This window comes from Nuphar pumila, chromosome 15 (assembly GCF_984573655.1).
Source record: "Nuphar pumila chromosome 15, dmNupPumi1.hap1.1, whole genome shotgun sequence".
Lineage (NCBI taxonomy): Eukaryota > Viridiplantae > Streptophyta > Magnoliopsida > Nymphaeales > Nymphaeaceae > Nuphar > Nuphar pumila.
Genome location: NC_143263.1, coordinates 79,230,633 through 79,242,910, shown reverse-complemented (window position 1 = coordinate 79,242,910; position 12,278 = coordinate 79,230,633). Strand labels below are relative to the sequence as shown.

The following is a 12,278-nucleotide window of genomic DNA, read 5'->3' as shown; positions in this document are numbered from 1 at the left end:
ACCCGTTTACGACATTAACTCGTTTAAGTCAAACCCGAACCCGGCTAAGAAAAGGGTTGGCGGGTCGTGTCAGATTTTGCCACCCATACCCCCATCCCCGTTTCGTGCCCTTCATCCCCGGTCCAAACAGGGCGAGGCGGACGGGGCCCGTTGTCCCCCAGTCCACTGCCATCCCTAAACGCATATAAGGGTGTAATTGCCATTTCGTCATATTAAGGAGGTTTTTTAGTAATTTCGTAAGCAGCTCATTTCGCCAGCTAAGAATACATCCCAAGGCGGGCCCCACCATCTACACCACTCCCCGACAAGTACTAAGCCAAGAAAATACCAGCTTACGTGTAAAATTATGTCACTATCCCTACCATTGTTGAGATTGACATTTCGTCCTCCGTCACGCAGGGCGTTAGCAGTACACAGACTACTGCGAGTTGGCAGTTTCAACTTTCCAACTTACATCAAAGTACAAGTAACCCTTAAGACTTTTAGTCAAGGACATTCAAGGCCTCAAGTAGCTGGTAGATTTTATGAAGAAGCCAAAAAAAAAAAAATTTTGACCTTTTCAAGCATCAACCGTCCATCTCAATACCGACGGACATAATTATGTTGTAGTTTGGCTAGGGTAAAAACGTATTTTGACATCTTGTAAACTGGTAAAGGTCTGCCAAACGTATTTGTCTCAGCCGTGCGCTGCCCTTGTAGGCAGAGAGGCTATGGTGACAAAAGAAAAGATCCGATTAAGACTTGAGTCCAGACCCGAAGGTTGGATTAATACATGGACTGGGGTATAATTTGTGAAATTTTATATTAGTCTCAGACCCGACCCGAGTACCGATTAAGAACCATAATTTTTCAATGTAAAAATGATAAAAATTATTACTTTACTTGGTATCGTTCAAGTTCATGTAGTTTTTATTGGATCCAGGTATGCTTTTTCTTATAGTAGATTCGATTAGACCCTGGTTCAGACCCGATACCATACCTAAAAATCTGACCCAAAATCTGGTTATACCTGGATCTGAACCAAACCCGACCCGTATAAGTAGTCCTTTTACCAACGGAAGGCCTTCCGTTTTGCGGTAGGTTAGGGTTCTTTCGCAATGAAACAAAAAGGAAAACAGGGTCAGGCTTTGGTTTGACGTGTGGCTCGGGTCCGAATCGTTGACAGCTCACAGACTCACCAACCCAAACACCCAATTTCTTACCCCCAACCCAAACTACAGTAACTCCTCCTCCTTGCCTAGCCCAACTGGCAACTGCAAGGAAGGGGTGCTTTAGTCATTTCATTTATTTAAAAAAAAAATGAAAACAAAAAACCACCTCCATTTGTCCTCCTTCAGTCCCAGGGTTTTGCTACAAACCCAAACCCTCCCTTCTCCAAAGAGGTGAAGAAAACCCCCACCAGAGAGCACCACCACCACCATGGCGAAGGCTGCCGCTCCGACGGAGATCGACTCCGCCACCTTCCTCCCCGCCGTGGCCCCCGTCGCCGCCTACCCGGAGTCACTTGACTCATCTCCCCGGTCGCGAGGCACGGACTCCGAGCCCTTCCGGTGGGACGACGTCCCTCCGGCGGCCTCCGCCCCCACTGCCACCGTCCCCTCCACCAAGCTCCGGCTCATGTGCAGCTATGGCGGGCGCATCATCCCCCGCCCCCACGACAAGTCCCTCTGCTACCTCGGCGGCGAGACGCGCATCGTCGTCGTTGACCGCCACTCCTCCCTCGCCGACCTCACCGCCCGCCTCTCCCGGCAGCTCCTCTCCGGTAGGCCCTTCTCCATCAAGTACCAGCTCCCCAGCGAGGACCTCGACTCCCTCATCTCCGTCACCACCGACGACGACCTCGACAACATGATCGAGGAGTACGATCGCTGCGCCGCCTCGCCGAAGCCCTCCCGCCTCCGCCTCTTCCTCTTCCCCGCCAAGCCCGACACCACCTCCAGCCTCGGCTCCCTCCTCGAGGACTCCAAGGCCGAGACCTGGTTCGTCGACGCCCTCAACGGCGCCGTCCCCGTCGGCCTCCCCCGCGGCTTCTCCGACACCACCGCCGCTTCCGTCAACCGCCTCCTCGGGCTCGACTCCGGCACCGCCGCCGATTGGGACCGCCACGACCCCGCCACTTCGGAGGACGGTGGCTCGGCTGCCGCCGGAGCTGGTGGCTCAGGGAAAGGACTCAAGGCTGAGGTGCAGTCGGTGCCGGACTCTCCGATGATGGAGACCTCGTCGTCGTTTGGGTCGACGTCGTCCGCTCCCTCAGTGTCGAACCTGCCGCCGGCTGGGATCAAGGCGGAGGATCCGGCCAGCGGCGGGGGTGTCATTGCGGGGCCTGGTGGGATCGAGGAGCAGCTCGGGCAGATGAATCTGCTGTCGGAGTTCGCCAAGCGCCCACCGGAGCCTGAGGTTCCGGCCAGGTATTGTCGTCTTCCTCCGCTTATTCTCTCTCTTTCCATCATTCTTCTTCCTATTCGTTGACGATGAACTTTCAGGGTTAGGGTTTTGAAAGTGACGAATATTAGGGTTCTGCGTTTAGAAATGAGAAAATGTCCTTAATTTCTGGGCTTGTGGAGACGAAAATGTGAAAATATTGGAGATTAAGTTCGGAAAAAGAAATCTGAATTCGTACGTTTAGGGCTTGAAAAATCTGAAGTTTTAGGGTGAGGGCTGAACTGCTACGTTTAACGTGTCAAAAAATAGAAATTATAAGCTTGTGTTACAAAAGTGCGATTGTTTAGGTCCAGGGTTACGAAAAAGTGTCTGAATTTCAAGATCCAGGACGGCAGAGAAATGAGAAAATTTATAGGGTTTCGGTAGCAAAAGAATCCGAATCCCTGTGATTTCAAGAAAACTTTTAATCTGTAGAGCTATTTTTCCAAAAATAAAAAGAAGAATTTCAATTCTTCGCATTTTGGGGAAAAACCTGAATTGTATGAGATTTGTAAGTGTGTTTGGAGCACGAAAATTGATGGTTTAGTGCGTTCTGGTGGTGCTTTATCTTTTTCAGGGATAATCCTCCTCCTCAACCTGTCCAGGCTCCACCTAAGCCTGTGTACTATCAGGATCCTGGCAGGGTTTCAGCTGCCGTTGACGATCCCAAGCGGGAGCCATCTGATCAGAATTACAGAGTCCACTTGCCGTATCCTGCAGACCCTAACTTCCTTGTTCCGCAGGAGCTGCCGCCAGAGTATCACTATCTCCACCACCAGGCTGCAGCTATCCCGCCACCACCCATGCCTTCTTTCTACCAGCTCCATCATCATCCACAGCAGCAGCAGCAGCAGCAACCTCAGCAGCAGCAGGTTGATCAGCCGATCCCCATGTATTTCCTGCACCCCCAGGCCTCCGCCATGGCTACACTGAGGCAGAACCAAGCCTACAATTTTGCAGCATATCAATCCACGATGGCTGATCCTTCAAGCAAGCCGATGCCACCACCAGCAAAAGACCCATCGCCCATCCTTTCATATGCTGCACCGCCACCACCATCCTCCTCCCGCCCTGCTCCATTGACAAGCAATATATACAGAACTGCTGCTAGTGCAGCGGCCGTGCCACTGATGCATGCTCCTGATCAGCAGCAGTACGCCGGGTACCGTTATCCCCTGCACCCAGCTACTCATTTGGGTTATGATTATGGTGATGCCTTTCCACAGCAAATATTCTACAGTCAGACGATACCGGTAAGTGCTGCTGCAGGGGAGGCATCGTCACAGCTCTCCCCAGATACAAAGCCAGCTAGATCATAGTGGCTATTAGTGAGTTGTTATCAGTCGTTGTTCCCATACAATGCTTGCTTCTTCGGTGGTGATGACTTCTGTTCATATACATAGCAGTTGCGACTTTGGGTTAAATTCGTTGCTGTCAGCCTATAAACTCTTCAATGTCATAATATGTGTATTGTTCTGCTCTCTATTCTTCTGTCGAATTTCTGAGTTCGTAGCTCGTTTGATTTAAACGATTGGTTGATGTCTGTCATAGGTCTAATAAGGTCCCCCCCCCCTCTCTCTCTCTCTCTCTCTCTCTCTCTGTTTCTTCCTGCTCCCCTCTCTCTCTCTCTTCTGTCTGCTCCTCTCATGTGATGAGTTCAGTCTATTACTGTTTGGTCTTCTGTGAGACGTGGTGTGTTATGTGATTAATAAAAATGAGATATACGAGTCATTGTCAATGTGCCTTTGTCTCAATCTTACCTGTGGTGGGTCTCATCCCCTTGCTACTGTTATTTGAATTGTTGGTTAGTGTGCATCTGTGATTAATGAAAGACAACATTCATGACCGACCTTCTTTCCAGTGTGGGCTCTGTGTGAGACTGGGAGGCTGTGGTTTTTTGTGGGAGTTGATTATATGAGACGAGGAACAACGGCTACATTATTTGGAAAATCTTGGAGCCGAGGTTTTGTCATCTGATCTGGTTGGTCGTTCATGGTAATGTAAAAATGTGCCAGATACGAAGGGTGTTGAGGCTAAAAAGTTGGTTTTTTGCCTAGTTGCCTCTTGCTTTACAGGAAGGATAGGGTGATAGATAAGAGGTTTTGATTCTTTTCATCAGTCGCAGCCATAAAGATGCATAAACAAATACAGACTTATCCATTTTGTGATGGACCGAGTGTGAAGACATGCTTGGTTCATCAAAATTGGTTATATTATTAATTGCCTTAATAATAATTCAGGACCGGTTTATCTAATGTTAATGAGTTTGCTATCTGGTATTTCCAGTTGAAAACTCACCTTATCATGAGTTCACACTTGATGCCTTCGTTGCCTTTATTCAGTTGTGCTTTTCTATCACATTAATGAACAGCTAGGGTTCTGCCTAACCCTAGCTTACCTGTCAGAGTCAAAAAATGGAAACTGTTTCCCCTTCTGGCTTCCTGAAGGGATCAGGTGCAATCACATTGCACAAATGCAATGTTCCGCTTCCCCTGATCTGGCTTCTGGGTATGAAGCATTAGGTTGGTTATCACTTGTGGCACTGTGAGTCTGTGTAGGGCTGGTTTATGTTGCAGAGTGGCTTCCAATAAAAGGCTACGTGCTTTCTGTAATGGGGTGTGGTCTCAGTGGAAGACCGCTTTCACTATCTTAATTATTTTTTTGTTCTTTCCTTCTTTGTATTTGGGGGACCAAGTTGGGACATAACATCCTAATTCAGCCCTTGTATGAACACTACTTTGCGAGTTTCTGAACTTGGAAGCAAAGTTTTATTGCTACTTCCATGTAAAGGTGGAACATTGAGTAATTTGGTCATGCAAAGAACTAGTAAATACAGAAAATGATGCTGTTTTCATTGGTCTGAGAAGTTCATATATTGTGGGAATTAAATGCCAGCATTTAATTGCTGTGGTGCGTCTGATAGGAGGCCTTTCTACTTTTCCCCTTGGCTGGTTTGCATTGAGTGAGATTTATGGGTTTTTTCATTGTTTTATTGCTACTTGCTGCATCATCATTTTATTTTTTTTCACTGTAATAATGGTGATCATTTTTTTTTTTGAGAGGAAGAAAAAAAAGGTCAAGATGAAACAAGAATATAAACGTTCCTCATGTCCACTAAAAAATTCAGCTGTGATCATCGTCCAAATTTGGTGGGAATACCAAGATCTTTAGCCCCTAACAGCCTTAGTTTGTACCATGGCATATCTAACACGAGATAAAGAAAAGCGCCCCCACTTCCTCTTGTTGGAATCTAGTCTGTTAAGTACGAATCCGCCCCAGCTCAATATTACAATTAAAAATCAAACTTACGTACCATAAATCTTGGATAAAGATACGGCATGTTACTCAGGTCAAAGGAAATGCCTTGCTATTGCAGATTACCGTGGGTTCCTGACTCTAGAAACTTGGGGCTGTTTGGTTACAAAGAATTCTGATGGCTTTCTCTGCCAAAATCTTTTACTGCTGATAATGTAAATTTTTGCTGAATCTTTTTGGGATCTACTGACTGCCTGTATATATGGGTGTTACTTGGAGTTCCTAGTTTCCTATTCATGGTCTTTGTCGAATTTTAAGGGGTTTCCTTCTGTCTATGATGAACAGGATTCCCCTTTAACTGATAAGGTTCAAAATGGCAGCCAAATTCTCCTGATAAATTGAAAAAAAATCATTTTTCTTGCATTTTTACGGGCAAAATATTTGGAAAATTAAATAAATTAAAAAGTCGACCCTTATTCAAACCGAGCACATCCCCTTCAGTATACTAGCTAGTTAAAAAAAATGAAAAATAGGCTCTGTTATTTCCCTGTCAAAATGAAAAATAGGATCTACACTACATATGATATTTTGGTCGTTTTAGTGAATATATTTACGATATTTGTCACTAGGAATTCAATGAGCATGGCTCGACTGTCGTCGTTATTTTGTTTACAGATTTTGTGCATAAATGTTCTAGAGCTCGCAGCTTACATAAAATTTTACCTGTAGATGGTGTTTAAATAAAAAAGAGAAAAAATAGCTTCATGTTGAACACTAGCAACAAGATGGTTTTTTCCAGGGGTGGCAATCGTGTCGGGTTGGCGGGTCCACCGGATGGGTTGGCGGGTCAGCATACCTCAACCCAAACCCGACCCGTTTATTAAACGGGTCGGCTGTGGCAAACACGAACCCGGCCCGTTTAATAAACGGGTAACCCGACACGACCCGCCAACCCATTTCATAAATGGGTTGGGTCGGGTAAACGGGTTCTCAGGTTGGCGGGTCGGGTTGGCGGGTTGACGGGTCAGGTTGGTGAGTTGGCAGGTTGGCGGGTTGACCTACCCGCCTAACCCGTTTATTAAACGGATCAGCCGGGTTGGCGGGTTGGCATACCCCTAACACGAACCCGACCCGTTTAATAAACGGGTTAGGCGGGTCGACCCGTTTATTAAATGGGTTCGTTTTTTCCAAACCCGAACCCGCCTGCGGGTCGGGTTGGAGGGTTGTGTCAGGTTTTGCCACCCCTAGTTTTTATTATCGTGTAGTGGGATTCTAGCTTGTATGTCAAGAGCCATTAGGTCTTGCTGTTTCCTGGTTGTTGGTCGTCCTAAATACCATTATGGTATGAATGAAATTTTGAGGCAGCCTTGCTGGCTGAACGCATTTATGTCCCCTACAAGCACTTGAAAGCTACCTATCGTGTGTGTGTGTGTGTGTGTGTGTGTGTGAGAGAGAGAGAGAGAGAGAGAGAGAGAGAGAGAGAGAGAGAGAGCAAATGTATGCCCCTCACTATAAAAAACACACTAATGAATGACATTCTTACGAAATCTTATGGACAAAGCACTTGTCTGCAATTTTCTTTTGTTGGTTAGTCTTCAATCGTGCTTTAGAAGAGGTGTGGTTCTATTTACGGTCAGGATTTTGCAGGATGAGGCCATTCCTGCATCATTTCTTCACTAAAACCGCTACAACCCGGTTTAATTAGTTCAATAAACTTTTAGTCAGTACAAATATAAGAAAGAACAAGAGGAATCATATGCTGCTAAATTTAGGAGAACTAATAAAACCAGACCTGGAAATCCTGATTCTCATGGGAAAAAACAAGGTATTATATTCCAAAGTTCTGCATCCCACATTACACTTCTGCAATTGCAGGCGGTATGAGCTGTAACTCTAGTTTGATGGCAGAAATTCAGAAAAGCAATGAAACAGTCGGTCAGCCATGAACTGGCACTGGCACTGCCACTTGACTATTTTGTTGCCTCAAGTCAGACATGTCTGTAAGTGGGTCAACTTGGTCTGGTCTTGGTTCTGATCTTTAGAAACCCCTACCTGGATCTGAGACCATATCGAACTGTATCCAATGTATGCATGTCCTCTATTATGGAATGTCGGATCAAAGTTCTGGGGCCACATCCAGATTCACTTAGGATCCCACAAAATCCAAAGTTGAGAGGCTCACTAGATCCCATGTATCTTCCCTAATCAGCCTCATCAAAATGAGATCCTACCAATAAAGAGAAAGGTCTTCCCAAATTCAACACACAGAACTCAGATATGAATGGCAGTTGAAGTAGATAATCCCAAATGGGATTATAAGTGTATCATCTCTAATTTCCATTGTATGGTTCTCCATCGAAAACCATTTTGGACAGGTGGGTGGATTGGTTTGGTCAAGGACAGCAATGGCTGAACAGTGTTGTGGATCTCATGGGGGCATTTGAATCCCTTGGATCTTAGATCAAAGGATCTGAAGTAGCATGGGGCTTGCTGATGTGAGAAACCTCATATATAAAGGTAGATGGTTTTGTGGTGGGACTAGAGATACTTGGATCTCTAATTTGAAGATCTCTAATCTGAGGATCTCCCTCACGTCTCATATCCGAGGGATTCATATACGCCCTGTGGCATTAGAGCTTCGAAGGAAAAAAGAAAAAAAGAAAAAGAAAAGCAGCATGTGATTCACCTTACAAGTTACTCAACATGTCATGATTATGAACGCAAATTTGCATGAGTAATATTGTTTCATGCTTTAGAAATTCTGGGCATGCATTGCATGTAGGCTCCTACTTTAGTAGAATGACATTGGTTTCCTTCTTTTCTGTCCTGTCTACTTTATTAGTGACTTTCCCACATAATGAAGCCATTGGAAAGGATGTGAAAGTTGCAACAGCTTGGAGCAAGAATATGTGCAGATGAAAAAACAAAATCCACATGACAGAGGTGACAATCCTGAGTTCAACCGCATTATTATCATTGTAGATTTGCATCATTTATTAGGAAGAAAGAAAATGAATGAACAATATGGTTTTTAGATTTATTACTCAAAAAAACCACATCTGGGATCAAAGACCTGGTAGTGCTGGCTCAGTCTGCCATACCTATGGTCATTGTTGCAGAGGCTGTGTATTACTTACTGTTCTTGAGACATTGTGCTATGGTATCCTTCTAATGGTTTGAAGAATGAGCTCACACAAACATGAATTTCATTTGAGATTTTAGGTGAAATCACCCAAGGGTGAGATTGAAGGGGATAAAAAGGATAATTATGAAGTTACCCATGTGCAAAATCCCTTGGAATTGAGATAAACCTACCGTTTCTTAATTCTCCTTTTCAATCGAAGGGCACTATCGTCCTATGAAGTCAGAATTTTCATACTTAAATGTTAATACGAAGCTAAAATTTGCAGAAGTGAAAATTCAGAATGTGCACGTTTATAGTAATTTTTTGGTTAGACAGCAAACCAAGCTAGCTCGATGTGACATGAGTAAGTTTTGGAAAGACCATCCCCATACTCACGTCCTCATGAAGATGTCTTCGGTTTCTTGTAAGCTTATATGTTCAATTCAAGGTTGCAAGTATCCTATCATTATCCCGTATCAGTCAGGCCCCAATCGTATCGTAAATGTATCATAAATTTATAATAATTTTTTTTTAAATCTCAAATAATGTAGAAAAATTAACAAAAATTCTAAAAAAATCATATCACAAAATGAATTGTATAAAATACAACAATAAAATCACATATGAAGGCAACTACATAATTTGAATTAATAATAAACCATGCAACTGACAATGTAAATAAAAAAGCAACTACATAATTTAAATTTTAAACAAATTAAATTCACATCCAAGTCATAATAAATTACAAAGAGTTCATGATAACTAAAAATACTATATTTAACCAACGTCTTACATGTCAATCTTCATCACTAAAGTTCTAAACTATAAAGATTAAAAAACTAAACTATCTTTTAGAGCTTATGTCAAACATTAGACAGTATTTCCTTAGTATTGTATCTAACTGTCGCGCGATGATCTCTTTATCTTTGGCAATTTTTTTTAGCAATTAGGTCATCATCATCTTTAGAATATGAAACAATGGTTGAAAGTCCTTCATCTTTGCATTTTTTGCAAAAATCTTTTTCAAATTTCTTTTAGTTGATGTCTACCTCTAATAATATCACAAAACAAACATCTCAAATTCTACTCATGGTACATCATCAATGCTTTTACAGTATTGTCATCCAAGATCATCTTTATGATATGAACATGAAAACTACACCAAATGATATAAAATAAAACATAACCAATTAAAAAACTCAATAAGAAGCAACAAATACACCTTTCTCCAAAAATACTCAATAAGAAGCAAAGAATGAGAATTGTGTACCTTAATCCATTTTCTTGAGTGAAAAAACAATGAAAATACACTATTACTTAATAAAATCACAAAAGCCTTCCTCCTTGCGCACAAATCAACCCTCAAATCGATCTTACGAAACCTAGGGTATGTGGGTTCCCTTCTAACAGGCTTTAGGCATATGGAGAACTCGACCCTCTGAGAACTTTTAAACTCAAAATACAAAAGGCAACTTTCAACTTTTTTTAAATGCATTGATATTGTATCGTACGATGCAACATGATACATGGGTGTATCATACAATACACCCGATACGAGTATGAAACACACTCATATCACAATACAAGTATATATTATATTGCAAAACGCAAAAGTAACAATATGTATCGCATAGGGATGGCAGTGGATCGAGGGACAACGAGGCCCCGCCTCACCCCATTTGGACCGGGGATGAAGGGCATGAAACGGGGATGGAGGCGGGGATGAAGGTTAAAATCTATCCCCGTGTGGGATGGAGGCGGGGATGGACTTACGTTTTTTCCCGTCCCGTCCCCAATCCTTCAAGGGATTACTATAAACTAAGGGGAAACGGGGCCCCACCCCGCCTCACCCCCATTTGGACCGGGGATGGAGGACATGAAACGGGGATGGAGGCAGGGGTGGAGGTTAAAATCCATCCCCGTGCGGGGATGGAGGCGGGGGCGGAGGTTCGGATTTTGAAACGGGGTGGGAGTGGAGACCTTGTCCCCCGCCCCGGCCCACTGCTATCCCTAGTATCGTATTGTACGATATGGTAATTCATGCAATAAATTGATATGGTCCACCAAACCTCAGCTTGCCTAAACTGGTGTGTGTGTGTGTGTATATATATATATATATATATATATATATATATATATATATATATATATATATAGAGAGAGAGAGAGAGAGAGAGCGCTTCATATTATAGATCAGTGGCATCATCCACTATAGCATTATTACCTTTTTTATATTGGCCCTCTATTATGAGACAGTTTAGCTTTTTAACAAATGGCATTGTATGATTCAATGACACTGATTTTCTGTATCTAGAAGCCCATACTTTTAAATACCTGACAAGTATGAACCTAACTGCAATTAAATCAAACTTTCTTTCCTTCAGACTCAGATCTTGAAGTAGATATATTTGTTATCCTTTTGCTTGCATAACTCATGGGAAGTGAGCTTTGTTTTAGGAGGAACTCAATTTTCTGATATAGAAAATGTAAGAATAGCTTCTCCCCAAGCATAAAATGGCAAACTACAGTCCAAAAACATAGCATTTATAGTTTCAACTAAAGCCCTGTTATTGCATTCCGTTATTTTTTTTCTGGTGTGAATGGGGCAGTAAATTGATGATCAAAATTCCATGTCATACGTAAAATTCATCAAACTCATTTAGGTCAATTTCAACCTCCACCTCCCCAGCTTTGAAGGAGTTGAATCTTTCAATCATGTTGGTTTTCAACTTTTAGCTTACAAACCATGAATTGATTTAAAGCTTCATCATGACTTAGGATATATAAAACTGAAAATATCTTGAGTCATCATTTATAAATGTACCATCTTCCACTGGCTCTACTTTTTATGGCAAATGTCATTGTGGATCAATCCAAGCAACTAAGAGCTTTTATCCATGGATCATAACAACAGTAGGGTTATAAAACTCCATATGGAAACTTTATGTTGCAAATCTGATCCAGTGGTGCCTCCTGGATCAGTCTCTAAATGATTAGAGTAAAGAAACAGTGTTAAGGCATCCCACACTCGTGGACACACACACATGCACGCACTTACACACACAATGCTGTTCTATAAGGTAACATTGACTAAGAAATTTCTGATGTCAGACATTTCACAAGTTCTCAAAAATAGCTAAAAATCTTCACGTTTTCCTTTTCTTTCTCTTTTGTTACAAAAAAAAACACCCTGATATCAGCAACAGGGGGAAATTGCATTAACCTAAATCACTTAACCATTAGGACAAAGAAAAACCCTCGAGTTGCGTCAGACCAATCTGGATATTGCCTTTCTTCCTATTGGGTTCTCTTCACAATTCACACAGTAGGGATTGCATTTGTCTTATTTACCTTTAGTTTCTGGGAAAATTTCACACAAAAATGAAATTCAGCATATAACTTAGCCATAGTAAGAAATCTTATGGATAGGAACCAAGAGTTGTCAAGGAAGATCTTGTTAACAAAAGGCTGAAATATC

At 42.7% G+C, this 12,278-nt stretch overlaps 1 protein-coding gene across 1 annotated transcript; it reads left to right on the top strand.

Annotated features, from left to right (window-relative positions):
• Window positions 1–1,331: 1,331 nt before the first annotated feature.
• LOC149815714 (uncharacterized) lies at window positions 1,332–4,157 on the top strand. The gene is made up of 2 exons (XM_089989729.1): window positions 1,332–2,408; window positions 2,999–4,157. The coding sequence occupies exons 1-2, from the start codon at window positions 1,420–1,422 to the stop codon at window positions 3,738–3,740; spliced, it is 1,731 nt and encodes a 576-aa protein (XP_089845855.1). The 5' UTR covers window positions 1,332–1,419; the 3' UTR covers window positions 3,741–4,157.
• Window positions 4,158–12,278: the final 8,121 nt, after the last annotated feature.

What these genes read in the sequence shown, in the direction of transcription:
- LOC149815714 (XM_089989729.1), top strand. Translation starts at nt 1,420, where the DNA reads ATGGCGAAGGCTGCCGCTCCGACGGAGATCGACTCCGCCACCTTCCTC. An exon ending in GAGCCTGAGGTTCCGGCCAG is followed by an intron (nt 2,409 to 2,998) that starts GTATTGTCGTCT and finishes TATCTTTTTCAG; the next exon opens with GGATAATCCTCCTCCTCAAC.